Raw genomic sequence first — 16,628 nt, 5'->3', positions numbered from 1 at the left:
TCTAGTCCAACGCTTTGAGGATTTCTCTCTTTCGAATGTTTTATCGCAATGAAATGCCCATTGACGGGATCCTGATAAAATTTCATACAAGTCACATTCGTTTCCCGATCACCATCATCTTGGGGCTCAAAACTGAACATCGATCGCTTTGACTGTTTGAAGAATTGATGCATATCTCCCAAAACGAGGTATATTTCTCTGTGTTTGACCCTCCAGGACGGTTCGCATGCGATAGGATACAAGTATCTCTAAGTTTCTGGTCGTACATATTCGATCTTTGATCAATGTGAAGCCGAATTAGTTACTCTTGTCCAGTAGCGCATTGCGATGTAGTGTACGTCAACTTATTTGGAATTAGAAAAACAAGAAAGAAAAGCAACTGATTGACTGATCAGTTACTTTTCTTTATTCGAGATGGATGCGAAATATGCAGGTCACGAGTTGAATTTGAAGTTTTTTGAAGTTAAAAACCGTGTGCGATGCGAAAAGTTCACCAAGGTTTTTTGAAGAAGGTCAACAACCACTGACCAGGAGGAGCGGACCAGCGCAATTGCGGCCTCGCTCGATGCCCCGAGTTTTGGTTGCAGAGGAATGAGTATGAGTGGTAAACTGTAAACTCGATCGATCAAATTGAAGTTTCAATCTCAACTGAATCCTATCCTATCACAAACGATTCGAAACTACAAATAAATCAGCATCATGGTCAGTAAAACCAATCTCAAGTCCCAAACCATCAGAAATCATTAACTTCACTTCGAGTTATTTTATAGGTCACCACTACCACCAATGGAAATCCATCTTCAAATAAATCAATCGATATTAAAAATGATGATAATCTTAAAAAAACAAGTTCTTTAAAAAGTTTTATTTCAGGTAAACCAACTCTTTCTGTTCCATATCCAAATCTAAGATGTAATGAATCAATGTGTTAGTAAATGGAAAAAGAACTAATGTGATTTTTCGGATTCGATTTCCTTTGACAAACTTTGAAGGTGGATTTGGTGGGATCTGTTCTGTTTTAGTTGGTAATCTATTCCCCCGATTTTCTTCTTTTTTCGCAAAGAATCAAATTCTTTGACTCATGGTTCGATTATCATTTTTTTGAGATTAGGTCAACCTTTTGATCTAACCAAGACAAGATTACAAACCGCTCCTCCTGGTCAATATACTGGAGCGATGGATGTAGTTCGAAAAACGATTGCACGTGATGGGTTTCTTGGGTACATATGTGTTTCTCTTAATCTATCCCAAAAGAAACCAAGCTTTTTAAACTTCTCATCTTGAGCTTACATCATCGGGGGTTTTTTTAGGTTTTATCGTGGAATGAGTAGTCCTTTAATCGGAGTCACTCCAATGTTTGCCGTCTCATTTTGGGTAAGAATCTCATCATTCAAAACTTGATGTTCTGATTCATACAAAACAAAATCCACTGAATTCAACTCGATGTTTCTTATCTGATTCTTATCTAACAATCTTTTTTTTCTTGCATTTCTATAGGGTTATGCAATGGGAAAGAAATTAGTTTATTCTTTTACACCTCAAAGAACTTCAACAGATTTAAGTTATAGTGAATACGCCATTGCAGGAGGTTTTAGTGCCTTACCTACTACACTGGTAGCAGCTCCGATGGAAAGAATCAAAGTTTTACTTCAAGTAAGTGGCCGTGTTCTTTCGAACCACCATGGTGGATTCTAGAATTGAAATCTCAAATGTGGAACTTGATTGAACTTGGTTCGATTTCTTTAGGTAGATGGTCAAAGTACTTTACAAAAGTATTCTGGACCTATGGATTGTGTTAAACAAGTTTATAAAGAAGGAGGTTTAAAGAGTCTTTTTCGAGGATCGTGAGTTTTTTTTCACACTTTTTAAAACAGATCACATCATTATCACACCTCTAATGATTTGAATCAATCGCCTTTTTTTTAAAAAAAGTATGGCAACTGTAGCAAGAGATGCACCAGGTAGTGCAGCGTAAGTAAACCAAATCATCCTCAATTCTTTCGTTTTCAAATCGAATATCTGATTCGAGGTTCAAACTTTATAGATATTTTGTTGCATATGAATCTGCTAAAAGAGCTTTAACTCCCAAAGGATCCGATCCAAATCAATTAAACCTAACTACGATTTGTGCAGCAGGAGGTAAATTATTAGAAACCTTTCACTCAAGCTCTTTTTCATCAATTCAATTTGATCATCAACTCTAACATTTGTGTGAATGGTTTGATTGGTGTTTAGGTTTTGCTGGAATCGCAATGTGGTCAATTGCCATCCCACCCGACGTAAATCCAATTTCTCCCATTCTTAAACCCAATCCAAAGCTCTCCCAGAACCGCAAATCGAATTGACCCCTTCCGTGAATGAAATGTTTATCATAGGTAATCAAATCAAGATTACAAGCAGCACCTACAGGAACATATAAAGGTTTCTTAGATTGTATTCAGATCACCATTAAACAAGACGGAATGAAAGCTTTGTTTAAAGGATTTGGACCTGCGATGGTTCGAGCTATTCCGGCTAATGCGGCTACTTTCTTAGGTGTTGAATTAGCTTTGATGACTTTGAATAAGTTGAGTCAGGTTTGATTCATTTGAGTTTTTTTCTCTCTTGGAAGGTTCTTTAACTGATTTTGTTTTTTGCATGGGGTTTTTGTTTAGGGTTGTTTGATTTGATTGAATGGTTTTTGGGAAAGACTTTTTATAATATAGATATGTAGAAGAATGAAAAGGAGTTTTTTTCATAGGGGTTTAAGATGATGAGGATTCTAATTAGCAATCTTAAACATTTGTATGTATGTATTTCATAATTAAACAAATGAAGAAATCTTGAAAAAAAAGCAAAGAAATGTATGGTTTGATGATCTTTTTTGTATTTTTTGGGGGGCTGATGGTGGGGGTGTCAATTGTAGTGTAGTGGTATGTAAATGACAAGTTTAGCAAATTTATTGTTCTTTTAATTCTTGTACAAAAATATATGGTTTGATCATGAGATTAGGTTACATGATTGGTTTAGATAGAAATAATTTGAGATTTTGAAAACTTTGAATTCTGATCATCATATTCTGATTAAATAAGTAGAACTTTTTTGCTAATTGAATGTGTATTCAGATGAGGTGAGATGAGGTTTGAGAATTGATACAACAAGATGGAAGAGTGGGAATTAATTATCATCAACTTTGGAAATCAAGTTAGAATGTGTAAGACACACAAAGATAAGATGAAGATGTATCACTTTGCAGGCTCAGCTTGGACAAACAAGTATAAGTGAAAAAGTAATTGCATTCAAAAAGATCTAAAGCAACTATAACACCGGTAAATAAAGGATTTTAGAGAGCGTATGTATACATTGTGATTTATGAAAAGTTTGTAGAAGTCAAGACAGAAAGTCATGAATGGTAATGAAGATTAGAAAGAAAATCAAAAGTTTTCATCGTGAAGTGAAAAGAGATTGAGAAGTGAAAAGAAAAGAAATCCAAATTGAGTCAAGAAGGTAAACAGCTATGATGTCATTCTCATCAGTTTCACAACTCAAACCAAATCACACTCGGCTTCAGAAAATCAGGATTACAAAGTAAAGAGTAAGTACCGAGTTGAAACTCAAACAAAGAATGATCTAAAAGTTTGTTGATTTTACCACCAAGATCTGTTTAATAATCCATCAGAGACATCCATCATGATCAAGTTGACTAATGAACGGGACAAAGAAGAAGAAGAAGAAGTTCATAAATGAAATCCTTTAACACACTTCAAAAATACATAGGTCAAAAGAGTGATCATGCGAATTTGTAAATTAATCATTCAAATCAAGAACGTGTTTTGAAGAACGTTCTTGACAAAAAAATCATTATAAAACAATCCACTTTCGATTCCACCATCTTCCATCATCTCTTTCTTTAACTTTCATCCCTTTTGAATCATCAATCAATATAGACTTTACAGATCCTTCAAGTGATTTTATAGAATCAAAGAAAACAATCCAAGATCCGTAAGTGGTGTTGACCATCTTTCATTTCCACTTCAACTCCTTTTGATTCCACATTTCAATCTTTTCCAAATTTCTTTTCTTTTCCTTGCAATTCTTTCAAAACATGATATCTCCCATACACTGCCTCCTCTCCTGAGTTCTTTTAATACCTGTGGAGTTCATTTTGATTGATTTGAGTTCGACTTTCATTCCTCGGCGTAAGTTTGTTTGATTTGGTTTGAAGTTTCTTGCTTTTTTGAATGGATGAAGAGATTACGAATGAATGAGTTTGAATCGATCATGAAGTTCTGATTTGAGTTGATGATACACCTCATTGGTAAAATAGCGTCATGTGGGTGTGATGGATTCTATTATGTATGCGCCTCACACTTTACACTTATCTTAAAATAGTTTAAATTGACACTTTCTCACATAATCAAATTCAAATTAAAAATTAAACTTGAACTCTTGTTTAATTCATTTTCTGATGTTTGACAACTACAATTCAATCAACTTCAGATCATCCTGTGCTTAAGTTTATCTTTTTAGAACTTAAACCTCTTCCTCGACGACCCTCTTTCTTTTTCCTCTTCAAAACCATCCTCGGTCGTCACTTGATTCCTCGTCTCGACTTGATTTGGAAAATTTGAATCCTCCCAAAAGCTCACTATACCCCATTTTGAAGCTAGTAGTAGTAGTAGTAAACCTCAAACCCGAACTAGTTTAGAATCACTTACCCAATTCTTCTCTTTCCTTCTTGCTTCTTATTTTTTTTGGAACAAATATCCGATTCCCAACGGTTTTTCATCTTACCTACAAATCAGATTGAAAAACAATACCAGATTATCATTTGACAAGAAGAAAACCAAATACACGAATACATACTTAGATCATGGACCCTATCGCTGTCACTCCTCCACCTAAGACAATATCAGATTTCGATCATCCTATGACTAAATCAGATCAACCTCAAGATCGTCAAGTTGATTTAGGTGAAAGACGTAGAGCTGCTCTGGCTGAGATTGATAATGCTCGATTCGGTTGGTTTCACGTTCGAGCTGTACTTGTCTCAGGTGTTGGTTTCTTTACAGATGCTTATGATATGTGAGTCTTTGAACGTTCTTTTCATTCTAATCGTGCTTCAATTTTTCAAGTTTTGACTGATGAAGTTTTTTGGTTTGATAGATTTGCCATCAATTTGGCTAGTACTATGTTAGGATACGTTTTACATAATGGCGGTTCACTTAGTGCGAATCAAGATTTAGGTATCAAGGTGGCTACTCCTGTTGGAACGTTTTGTGGTCAACTTCTCTTTGGTTGGCTTGCTGATGTTTATGGTAGAAAAAGGATGTATGGAATCGGTAAGTCGGGTTTTCAAAGGACAGTTCAATATTGATGTTTTTGGGACCAATCGGGTATTACTTTGTTGAGATTAATTCATGTCGTTTTTGTTGGTTTGTTTGTAGAATTGATGATCATTATTATCTCTACACTTGGTCAAGCTGTCACTGGTTCTGGACATGCGATCAGTTTGATCGGTGTATTGATAATGTGGAGGTAAGTCAACTCGAATCCACTTCACCTCATAGGCTTTAGTATTTTAGTATACACGTGATTGATCTTTTTCTCTCTACGCGCGTCGTGTTTCATCAGATTTTTCATGGGATTAGGTATTGGAGGTGATTACCCTCTATCAGCATGTATCACATCTGAATTTGCTGCTGTTAGAATTCGTGGTCGGATGATGACTGCGGTGTTTGCGTCTCAGGGTAAGAGATTCATTTGAATTCAACATTGTATATATCTTGACTCTTACACGTCTCACTTCTTTCTTTCACAGGATTTGGTCAACTCACCGCTTCATTGGTATCACTTGTAGTCGTTAAAGCTTATCACTCCGCTATTATAAATGATGCATCTCCGGGTGTCTCTGTGGATGGATGTTGGAGGTTACTCATCGGTCTTGGTGCTGTACCAGGTGCAATTGCATTGTATTTCCGTCTTACCATTCCTGAAACACCTCGATTCACAATGGACATTGAAAGAGATGTGAAAGGTGCTGCTGGTGATGTTGACGCATTTTTATCAACTGGTGGTTATGCTCATGTTCGTTTCTATCATTTCTCGCACTCTTTACCTAAGCAAACATCTGACCCTTGACCAAAATAATTCATCTTGACACGTGTTTCAATAAATAGGATTACGAAAATAGAAAGGAAGAACAAGCCGATGTTCCAACAGCTTCTTCAAGAGATTTCCTTCATCACTATTCACACTGGAAGAATTTCAAAGTCCTTTTTGGTTGTGCTTGGTCATGGTTCGCACTTGATATAGCGTTCTATGTGAGTTGAAGTTCTTTACATTCAAGCAGTTCCCCTCAGCTTCCTGACATGCGACTCAAATTTTTAGGGACTCGGTTTGAACTCTTCGATTGTATTGACCGCCATCGGTTTTGGAAGCGTCAGTACGGGTTCAGCAAATGAAAAAATCTATAGCACCCTCATCAATATCTCCGTCGGAAACATCATCTTATCATTGGCTGGACTTATCCCTGGTTACTGGGCCACATGTATGTTTTTGTCCTTTCCAATCCAACATCGAACCCGTGCTGTGATCTGAGTGTTTTTCTCTCATGTAGTCGCCTTCATTGATAAATGGGGTCGTAAACCAATCCAAATCATGGGTTTCTCTGCCCTTACTGTATTATTCATTGTGATGGTATGTCGCTCAATGCTCAATCTGATGATGATGATAATTGATAATCTTTGATTTCTTGTGCGCGTATCAAAACTGGCAGGGAGTAGCTTATCATTCCCTGATCGCAAATGCTTTGCCGGTTTTCATCGTCCTCTATTGTTTTGCCAACTTTTTCCAAAACTTTGGACCCAACACGTTAGCATCTCTTATATTACAGCCCTTCGACCGTGATCACTAACATGAGTGCTTGTTTCTACATAGGACCACATTTGTGATTCCAGGAGAATGTTTTCCTACACGTTATCGATCCACATCTCATGGAATTTCAGCTGCATCTGGGAAATTAGGAGCTATTGTGGCTCAAGTTGGGTTTGCTAGACTTAAAGATATTGGAGGCAAAGATCAATTTATAGACCAGTTCGTTCAAATTTTCGGATTTATCTTTGGTTGATTCGTCTGGTTGGCTTGTACTGATTGATTGAAACTTTCCTGATTTTAGCATCTTTGAAATCTTTGCTGCATTTATGTTTACTGGTTTACTTACATCTTTCTTAGTACCTGAAACTAAAGGAAAGACATTAGAAGAACTTTGTTGAGTGATGGTTTCCTCTTTCCTTTTCACTGCTTGCTTTAGTCCCATTGTTCCAGTATGACTGTATCTTATCTGGTGTGCTTACATGATTTTGTTTTGATTTTATTCAGCTGGAGAAGACCAAGGTCAATTTGTCAGAAGCGAAGCAAATGATCAAGCTTCTTAGTTGATTATCACCTAGTTGGGTTGCAGGCTACAGCTCTACATTTTTTTTAATCTTTGATTTTTTTTCATTCTTCTCAATGACTCTTCCTAGTGTTTGATAAGTTAAATTTGCACAGAGAACGAAAAGAAGAAAAACCAAAATTTGAAAAAAGTATGATTTCTTTTAGCATTTTCTTTATACATGCTTTTTTTGTTGTTTTTGGTTTTGGTTTTGTTTGTAAATTGGTACAAGATGATTTTGTTTCTTTTTCCTTTTGTTTGGTTGATCACTGTTTGCTTGAAGGTTGGTTTTTTGAATTTACTTTTTTGAGATTTATTATGGTTAAATAGTACAGATTTAGAAAGTTTAGAGAAACGTACAGTCTTAAGTTGATTGTTTTGTGAATATGTTCTTCTTTTTTTTATTTCAAAGTCTTGGTTTTCTTTTTGTTGAAGGGTTTGTGTGGGTTTGTTGTGTGTGGGTGGGTGTTTAAAGTGAAGTTGTGTTTGGGTGTGTTTGGTTTACTTGGGACTTATTGGATTTTTTTAACGAAATATATATCACAGGTTTTGGTTTTAATTGATCTTTAAAGTTATGGAAAACTTTCATAAGACTACCCTTTTAAAACAAGACAATTAGAAAAGGGGAACTTCTGTTGAATTGAGTACTGATCAGTATCAATAGTATCAGTAGAGAAATATATCATCATTGACTTTCAAAAAACCAAGAGCACGAGTTTTAAATGAAATAGCAACTGTTTTTAATTGTCTCTCAACACTTATAGTGTTATTCCAATCTGATAAGTGAGAGAAAAAAGCACAATATCTTTTTGATATTATTCCCAAAAGATTTTATAAGTCACAACACTTCAACACTAAAGTAAATTTCTCTTTATTTCTCTTCTTAAATCTGGATTCCCCCCCCAAAAGCCTTATACCCAGTCAGCATTGCTGGTGAATAAGCCTTGGGACAATTGAACACCAGATCCTCTCGGCTTCCCACTTACAACTCACTTGCGTGTAGCCATGGGTAGCATTGAATGATGTGGATTCATCAGCTGAGTTCCAAGCGGTATTTATACTATTGTCTGTGCACCACCTGTATTGTTTCCCAAAAAGCAACTTACAAGTAAAAGCCCTATTCTGTGCTTTTTGAATCATGTTCTTTTGAAGTCCACTCACAACATGTATGTTAGTTGCTTTCTTAATAGCATCCCCCCTCAAAGTATACACGCTACACCACCATCCATTGTATTGTACAACAATTCTTTTATTCCAATCTCCTTCCCCTGCAAATTTCACAAAAAACTGTGTTTCCTGTGTGCACTCCACATGCTTTATCAATCCTATGTGCTTTTCAAAAACACAAAGTGCTGTGCCTATGTATGTCACCCGCTTTGCTCAGCGCATTGTCTCCCAAAAAGCATATATTGTAGAAAGCACTATCCCCTGCTCAATTACTTGCACCCTATTGAGATCAAGGTGTCATGTGTATGTTACATGCTTGTTTAATAGCACACAGATCATGTAAGCCGGGTTGCTAAAAGTGAAGGCCACTTAAATTGGTGGGAACAAGTAGCTTTGCATCAATCTTGGAATCAAGCTTAACTAAGCCTCAACCTGGCCAGAATCACAGGTTCCAACACTTGGCATGTACCTACAGATTGAGTTACAATGTAGTGTTGGATACAGATTCTGTGTCCCTTGAAGGTATGTGCCTCTTACATTCCTATGTAGTGTAGCACCAAGGTCTTTCACTATAGGCCTTAAGTTTGATGGGGTTTTTTGAGTGCGCAGGCGGGCCCGCTTATGCCCTAGTAGCTATAAAAAAGAGTGTATTTAAGTGAGCAGGTACTATTAAAATAAGTTTATAATGATAAACAAAATGATGATGTTGTATATGATAGAGAAAAAAGGGGAACAACAACCAAAACCCACATTCTGATACTCTATAACTTCAATTACAATATTTGAATAAAGGTCAACAGCCTCAAAATCTATCAAAATACCTCAAAGTCCCTCTGATTCAATCTTATGATGAGGTTATTACTAATGAATGACATGATTTAAGCTTTGAAATTGATCAATTGATGTATATAAACAATGGACAGATCTTCTTATGATGAATACAGTTGAGTTTTCCTTATATTTATAGCTGAAAAGCAATTTTAGAATTTTGAGTTTTTTCTAATGTGCTCCAAGTTTTGATTACTATAGCTCATCTTGTAAATCTCATGATTCTCATCAATATGTGGCATATCATGACCTATTTCCAATCTTTGATGAATAGTTAATGAGCTGTAAAGATTGATAAAATAAGCTTGCTTTCTGTGTTGTAAATACATGTGTGTATGTAAGCGCAAACATCAAAATCCACGCCATTTGCTTTGATTCCTTACAATGTTTTCACAAATCCTCAGTTACTGGTGGTTTATAGGTTGTACATTTTGAAATAAAACCTTCTGTGTCATTTGAGCTATCATCCATCCTGATCTGACAAGTGTTGACACATGTAATTAGCTGAAAACCTCCATTTTTGACAGCTTTAACTTCTTTTCATGTCTATCACTAATTTCTCTTCATCATTGGATCATTTTTGATCAATCACTTTGTAATAATAACTTTAACAATCACTCTCAAACTCTTATCAACCATTAAATCCCTCAAATCAACCATTACATACAAATTAACCCTGTAGTACCCTTGTTTACCAACCTCAAATTTCCCTCTTGTCAGCTCTGAGCCCGGTGCACAGGATCACAGACTAACAAACACACATGGAGACATTTGAAATACATACAGGGATGCAGGAATGAGTACCAAGTATGAGTAAATACAGGTATATACTCAACTGATACTCACTTTGTACCGGTTTACAGGGCCACAAATAGGCAAAAATACTCACTTTACTGAGTAAACTCATACTCACTCCTGCATCCCTGAATACATATGTAAATGTATTTAAGCTGTTTAAAACCATAAAGATTACACCTCATGGCTCAGTATCAAGAGTCATTTAAGTAAGAAGACTTACTATAACTTAAATAATAATGGTAAACCTAACCCAAACCTATCCCAAAGAAGAAGCAAACCTGGGTGCCAACCACAAGTCAACACCTGGGTCTAGAATATATAAACCTCTCTTCTTCCCACTCTGGAAGAAAAAACTCAACTTATTATCATTCCAAAACTCTTCATCACATCTTACTTGACTCTTCACCAAGAATATTGAATATAGTGATATGCATTGTTGTGTCTTGATTATCCTAGTTCTACTTTTATTCAGGTTGTTGTAAGACCTCAGGTGGTGTTCTGAGCTGATTGGATTAATAGTTAATAGACCAAGCTTGGAATTTACAAAGGGTTCCTCTTCAAAAAAGTCTAAAGTACCCCGCAACACCTCTGAATCCTCAGAGTCTAAAGTACTACAGGCTCCAGAGTTGTAAGATCAACCAGAGCTCTAAGTAAGATCCTTAAAGGGATTACTAAGCCATCCCACTGGCTATAAATCCTCTCCTCAGAGGTCAACTAACTACAGTATTCACTTGGGTGTACCAGTGAAGACTTCCTCCTAGTCCGTACTTACTACCTTTTTTAGTGAAGAGTCAGCCAGAAAGTAGCTGACAACTCACACCTCTTTCTTGTACAACTTTACTCCTCCCTTATCAATCCCCATGATAATGATTGTTTCTGACAAATATGATCACTCTCTTTCAGACTATAACCTTCTTGAACCTTACAACTGACAATCAATACCCTAAAACCCATTTTCCAACTTGATATACCTATATTTTCAACTTTTTTATGTATGCATTTATTTTTATTCTTGCTGATTATAATCTGATGAATAAAATTGAATAAACTGGATGTAAATAAATGAAGACTATGTAAGAATTATTGATAATGAAACTAAAATACTCTCACAAAAATATGAAAAACACAACTTTTGCACTAAAACTCTCAAGTTGATTGATGATATGATAAATTTTTGATGTTTCTTGATTACTCCTATAAATTGATCACCACCTCGTTGAGGCCCTCAAGAGTACAAAGGCTGCAGAGGCTCTGCTATAAATTGTAGAGGTCATAACACGTGGCAAAACTGCTCCAAAACTGCTCAGAAACCACTATTTGGACAGGTACAGTTTGGGTATTGGTGGAGATCCAATGGGATTCATCCTAGAGAGTGTAATTATGTATTTGGATATGAACCTCTTGACTCATATGTAGATTTTCAAATCTCATAAAATATATGTCTGGATTCAGGGTCCAGGGTCCAGATTCACATATTATTGAATTTTTCCATGAAGTATCATGGTACTGGATTTTTTGTCAACAAGCATAAATGAAGGGTACTGATGTGTTTTCATAATCAGGATAGACACAACCATGAGACTTTGATTCTGGGTTCAATTCACAATATATTGAAAATAAATCATCAAATTTGACTGGTTAACAATAATTCTTGATTAACTTTGAAATATTCAAATAAGACCATATGGTAGATAATCATATGACACTACACAAAATATAATATTTTCTGGGCAGAAAATTAAATTATTGATACACAAAAATATTGAGAGGCCAGGAGAAGGGCAAAAAATAAATAAAAATATGCATCTTGTTCCCTGCGGTGAGAGCTTCACTCTCCATATTTTTCCATATTTTTACAGTCCGTATTGATAAGAAACACTCGATTTTAAGTGCATTAGAAAGCTGAACTCTTCCTCTCAAACTTTCATAAGGTCAAGAACTATGTAGCTAGTATGACAATCATTCTATGGATCTGTATGTACAAATGTACAAAAAAGATTATATCTTTTTTAGCAGACCAGCATGCTGTGTGGTCCTATTATGAACTATTTGGAGGACAATTCCAGCTTACCAATGCACCCAAAATCGAGCGTTTTGGACCGGAATTGAAAAAGTTATGAGTATTTTCAGAAATCAAAAGTTTCTCTAAACACTAATGAGCCAAATCTCAGTGCTTGTTACAGGTTGTAATTGGATGATTGTGAAGGTTTATTGTTAGTACACTTATCAATACGGACTGTAAAAATATGGAAAAATATGGAGAGTGAAGCTCTCACCGCAGGGAACAAGATGCATATTTTTATTTATTTTTTGCCCTTCTCCTGGCCTCTCAATATTTTTGTGTATCAATAATTTAATTTTCTGCCCAGAAAATATTATCTTTCTTGTAGTGTGAAGGTGTTGAGATTGTGGATTGGTCAACTCTTGATAAGGTATTTATCAAGATGTGGGATATTGAGATGTGACATAAGGCACAGAACTCATGCATTGTTTTACCTACAGTGGTTCAAGATTCCTTTGGCTTGTTTGACATGTGGTTTTTTTTTCCAAAACTGTTCCAAAACCAATTTTGGACCAAATTTTCAAATTTGAATTGTCCAATAGGGCAGTTCAAGTTTGAAGAAGCACTAAAACACAACTGTGCCTACAGCAAGATGCTGCTTACAATTGTTGAAATTTTGAAAAACTCTGAGAAAGCCCTACCTGAGGAGCACATGTATGTCCAAACAAAAGTTGGAATTGTCAAATATTACAGCAGATGGAGGCCAAAAGACTTATAATTTTACAACATTTTTGTTGAACTTGAACTGCCCTAATAGGGATTTTTTTGAGTTTTGTCCAAAACTCACAAAAAAAGACAGCACCAAATAAATCAAAGAACTCTTGAGCCATTGTGATTGCCCCATCAGATGTTGAAGCACTTGAGTAAGAATGATTGAATTGAGTGAACATGATGGACCTGGTTCAAGCTGGTTCAAGATATCCCCTAATACAGACATCTTGTATTGAACTTAACACCCACACATATTTGAGCTGTGCTGATCCCTGCTGATCCACAATAGTACAGTTCTCTTATAAGCTTGGCAAAGTTCCACAGCCCAAACCTGTGGGAGATCATCTCATACTTGCACAAACTTAAAGGTATAGGTTGTGTTATGACCTATGACTTATGTATACTCAGCATCCTTATGTGTACTTAGCAGTTGGCATACTACTCACCGTAGAGGGTGGAGGACAGGTTCTTCACTTAGCAATCTAACTACAATACTAGAAGACCTTTCTCTCACTCTTGCATCTTGCCTCATCACCTCAAGTCCTATCATATTGCTAAGTCTATCATTACAAGATCCAAGAGAAGATAGAAAGATTAGAAGAAAAGGAAAAGAAGAGAAACTGAAGAAAGAAAATTAAAAGAAGGAAGAAAAATTGAAGTAAATTGAAAGAAAGAAGAAGAAACTAAAGAGGAAACTGAATTCACTACAAGTGTGGTAATCATAGGAAAGAATCGAAGATCGAACTATTTTCAAAAGCTTAAAAGATTTAAACGAGATCTCGTAATCTGAAATTCGACAGCTCCGACGTAACTCCGGGGAGCGTAACAGTATCAGTCTTTTTCTGAGACTCTGATGCTCTGAGACTCCTCTGAGACTCCCTCTCAGCTACAGAAAATAGTGGCTTTGTGTACACCCGTCATACAGTGTGGTCAAGAATGGTGGCACAGGGTGGCACTCCATAGTTCATTATTTGTTTCTCAACTCAGCTCAAGTTTCAACTCTCGTTGTATTTTCTTACATGGTCACAATCGATCATGATCATCCTAAAAATCTTGTCATTTCCTCATCTGACAGATCAACGTAAGAATAGATGATAAAAAGATGAATTGAAATTTGAGGTTTTTTATATTTTCATGTTCAATCGGATCAGACTCAGAGCGACTTCAAGATGAACTTCAGTAATCTGTTCCTCAGCATTTTCTTTTGGAGCGATCAAGTATTTTAGTTCCTTATTTTAATCTTCTTTATATTGTCTCTTTCACTTTGCTCGATTCGCGTCTTGGTAGGGAAACCCAGACCACGACCCGTACGATGACCAAAAGACAGAATTTGACAAAATCTTCAACATGAAGCTGAGTCCAGATTCCAGATGTTACATCCTGGAGAGTCTTTGAAAAGGTTTTGAAAAGCATGAATCGAGTACAATGAAGGGGCTTGGACTTGAAGTTGTAAAGGAGCAAAACTTGGATGATCTGGACTGAAATTTGTCACCTCTTACTCGTCCAAGATATGTTATATCTTTGACACCTTCTCATCAACGGCTTCTTATAAAGCTGAAATGTTGTAAGTGTTTTCCATTAGGGTGTACTTTTCATTACAATTGGCTTGTTTGGAGCGATTAATCCTTTTGATCATCTTTTTATCTCTTTTATTGTTTCTCTTGCTTCATTCGATTTGTCACTTTGTAGCTCTAGTTTTCACAGAGCTTATAAGTGACTGTGCGGCTCGCACTCTTGCTGACTCAACCTCTTGATTTGATGTTTTGATCAAATTAACGTAAGTTATTTGTCTTCCATTTCCTAACTTTCCTTTAAATTGTTCTGATCGTTCTGATCCGCCAATTGTACAAAATACCTGTGTACAGGCTTAGAATTTCGGCGATTCAAAACAAAACACGCCTCTCAAAAACAAGCGCCACTCGAGAAAAAATTATACTACCCCTGTATGTCCCAGGGCTCGTCTCAGGCAGTCTCAGAAAAAGACTGATACCGCATCTCTCCGTAACTCCGCACGCAACCCCGCAATCAAACCTTAAACTTCCACCGAACCTAGTCTCTGTCAACTTTAATCAGCCAAAACGCCGGACTTCGTATTACCTGACAGTTCGAGCTCGTCCGAACCAGAAGAATCTTTAGGATCATTTGTCGACGTGCCTGATACAGTAATGTCAGAGATCAATATTGAAGAGTTAGTAAAGAAGATGGAGGAGATGAATAGGAGGTTGAATGAAGAAAGTCAGTTAAGACAAGAGGCTGAAAAACGGTGGTTAGAGTTAAAGCAGAGTATAGAGCAGAATGCGATGAGCAATGTGAATATGACTGATACAGCGTCAAACCCACCGGTCCAACCCTCTATGCCCACACCACCTGTTCCAGCCCCGATTCCGACTCAGCACATCAAGCCCCCAAAGATAGCGACTCCGAACAAGTTTGAGGGTACTAAGGGTCAAAAAGCTGAGGTTTTCGTGAATCAGATTAGTTTGTATATGCAGATGAATGCTGCTGCTTTCACAAATGAGCAAGCTCAAGTAGCATTTGCATTATCGTACATGGACGGAAAAGCTAGTTTATGGGGTCAATCACTCACCGACCAATTACTCGATTCAGATAAGATGCATTTAGTAACCTGGAGCAGATTCATTGATTCGTTTAAGGCCACCTTTCTTGACACAGAAAGAATCGCAAAAGCTGAGAAGGAGATACGTGCCTTGCGCCAAGTTCGATCAGTGTCTGATTACTGGATCAAATTTGCTGAACTTTCATTAATTGTCAAATGGCCAGAATCGGTCCTAGTGTCTCAGTTTAAACAAGGGTTGAAAGGCGAAATTAGGGTTCACATGGTCAGGGATTTATTTGATGAAGTCGAAGAAATGGCAAAGTTAGCAATTAAAATAGATAATGAAGTTAACGAACGAAATCAAGAATTGACTCACCAATCAAGAATCACTGCGGCAACTCAAACACATCATTCAACGCCCACCAATCCAGATGCTATGGACTGTTTGGCTTATAGATTGAATATCACGAACGACGAGTATAAGAGACGGGGTATGTCAAGGGAGTGTTATCAATGTGGAAGGAACGATCATTACATCAGAGATTGCCCTGAGAAAACAAAACGAGGAGGAAGAGGAGGTTGGAAAGGAAGGAGTAGAGGTGGATTTAGAACTAGATTAGCTGAAGTTGATGGTGTAAAAGAGGAAGATAAGAGTGAAGGAAGGTCTGAGGCGTCGAAAAATGGCAACGCTCGGGAGTGCTAGTTGTGCCTCCCCCGAGCGAAATAGACTTAACTACAGATTTTAGTAACATCAATGCACTTGAAATAAAAGATACTCGAATTATAAGAAATGTTACAATTTCTGATGTTAAGAATGCCACAACAACCCTAGCGAGAGCCCTCATTGACAGTGGAGCTACTCACGAAGCCATCAGTGAGAGCTTTGTATCCAAGCACCATCTACCCATTGAGCAACTCCCACAAGCCAGAAGTGTGACCGGTTTCAGTGGTCACGAGTCAGCAATCACTCACACGGGAGATTTTCACGTTAACTCAAACACCTCCGACGCCACGACTTTTATCGTCACCCAGTTGCGCGACAAGTATGATCTCATATTGGGAATGCCCTGGATCAAGAAAAATCACAACTT

General features: G+C 36.9%; 2 protein-coding genes across 2 annotated transcripts; both read left to right on the top strand.

Annotated features, from left to right (window-relative positions):
• Window positions 1-610: 610 nt before the first annotated feature.
• On the top strand, window positions 611-2,962 carry MELLADRAFT_42989 (uncharacterized protein; the record flags this gene model as incomplete). Its single annotated transcript, XM_007408792.1, has 12 exons — window positions 611-702; window positions 771-873; window positions 993-1,025; window positions 1,112-1,220; window positions 1,311-1,374; window positions 1,498-1,653; window positions 1,747-1,844; window positions 1,933-1,971; window positions 2,045-2,139; window positions 2,236-2,279; window positions 2,376-2,566; window positions 2,655-2,962. The coding sequence occupies 12 exons, from the start codon at window positions 700-702 to the stop codon at window positions 2,662-2,664; spliced, it is 945 nt and encodes a 314-aa protein (XP_007408854.1).
• A 1,611-nt stretch (window positions 2,963-4,573) lies between these two features.
• On the top strand, window positions 4,574-7,971 carry MELLADRAFT_42986 (uncharacterized protein; the record flags this gene model as incomplete). Its single annotated transcript, XM_007408793.1, has 12 exons — window positions 4,574-5,064; window positions 5,146-5,321; window positions 5,427-5,517; window positions 5,614-5,729; window positions 5,801-6,066; window positions 6,159-6,302; window positions 6,370-6,529; window positions 6,599-6,678; window positions 6,758-6,852; window positions 6,919-7,074; window positions 7,157-7,248; window positions 7,360-7,971. The coding sequence occupies 12 exons, from the start codon at window positions 4,853-4,855 to the stop codon at window positions 7,413-7,415; spliced, it is 1,644 nt and encodes a 547-aa protein (XP_007408855.1).
• Between the last annotated feature and the right edge of the window lie 8,657 nt (window positions 7,972-16,628).

Source organism: Melampsora larici-populina, assembly GCF_000204055.1.
Source record: "Melampsora larici-populina 98AG31 unplaced genomic scaffold MELLAscaffold_13, whole genome shotgun sequence".
NCBI lineage: Eukaryota > Fungi > Basidiomycota > Pucciniomycetes > Pucciniales > Melampsoraceae > Melampsora > Melampsora laricis-populina.
The sequence above is the reverse complement of the archived record's forward strand: the minus strand, read 5'-3'. Positions and strand labels throughout refer to the sequence as shown.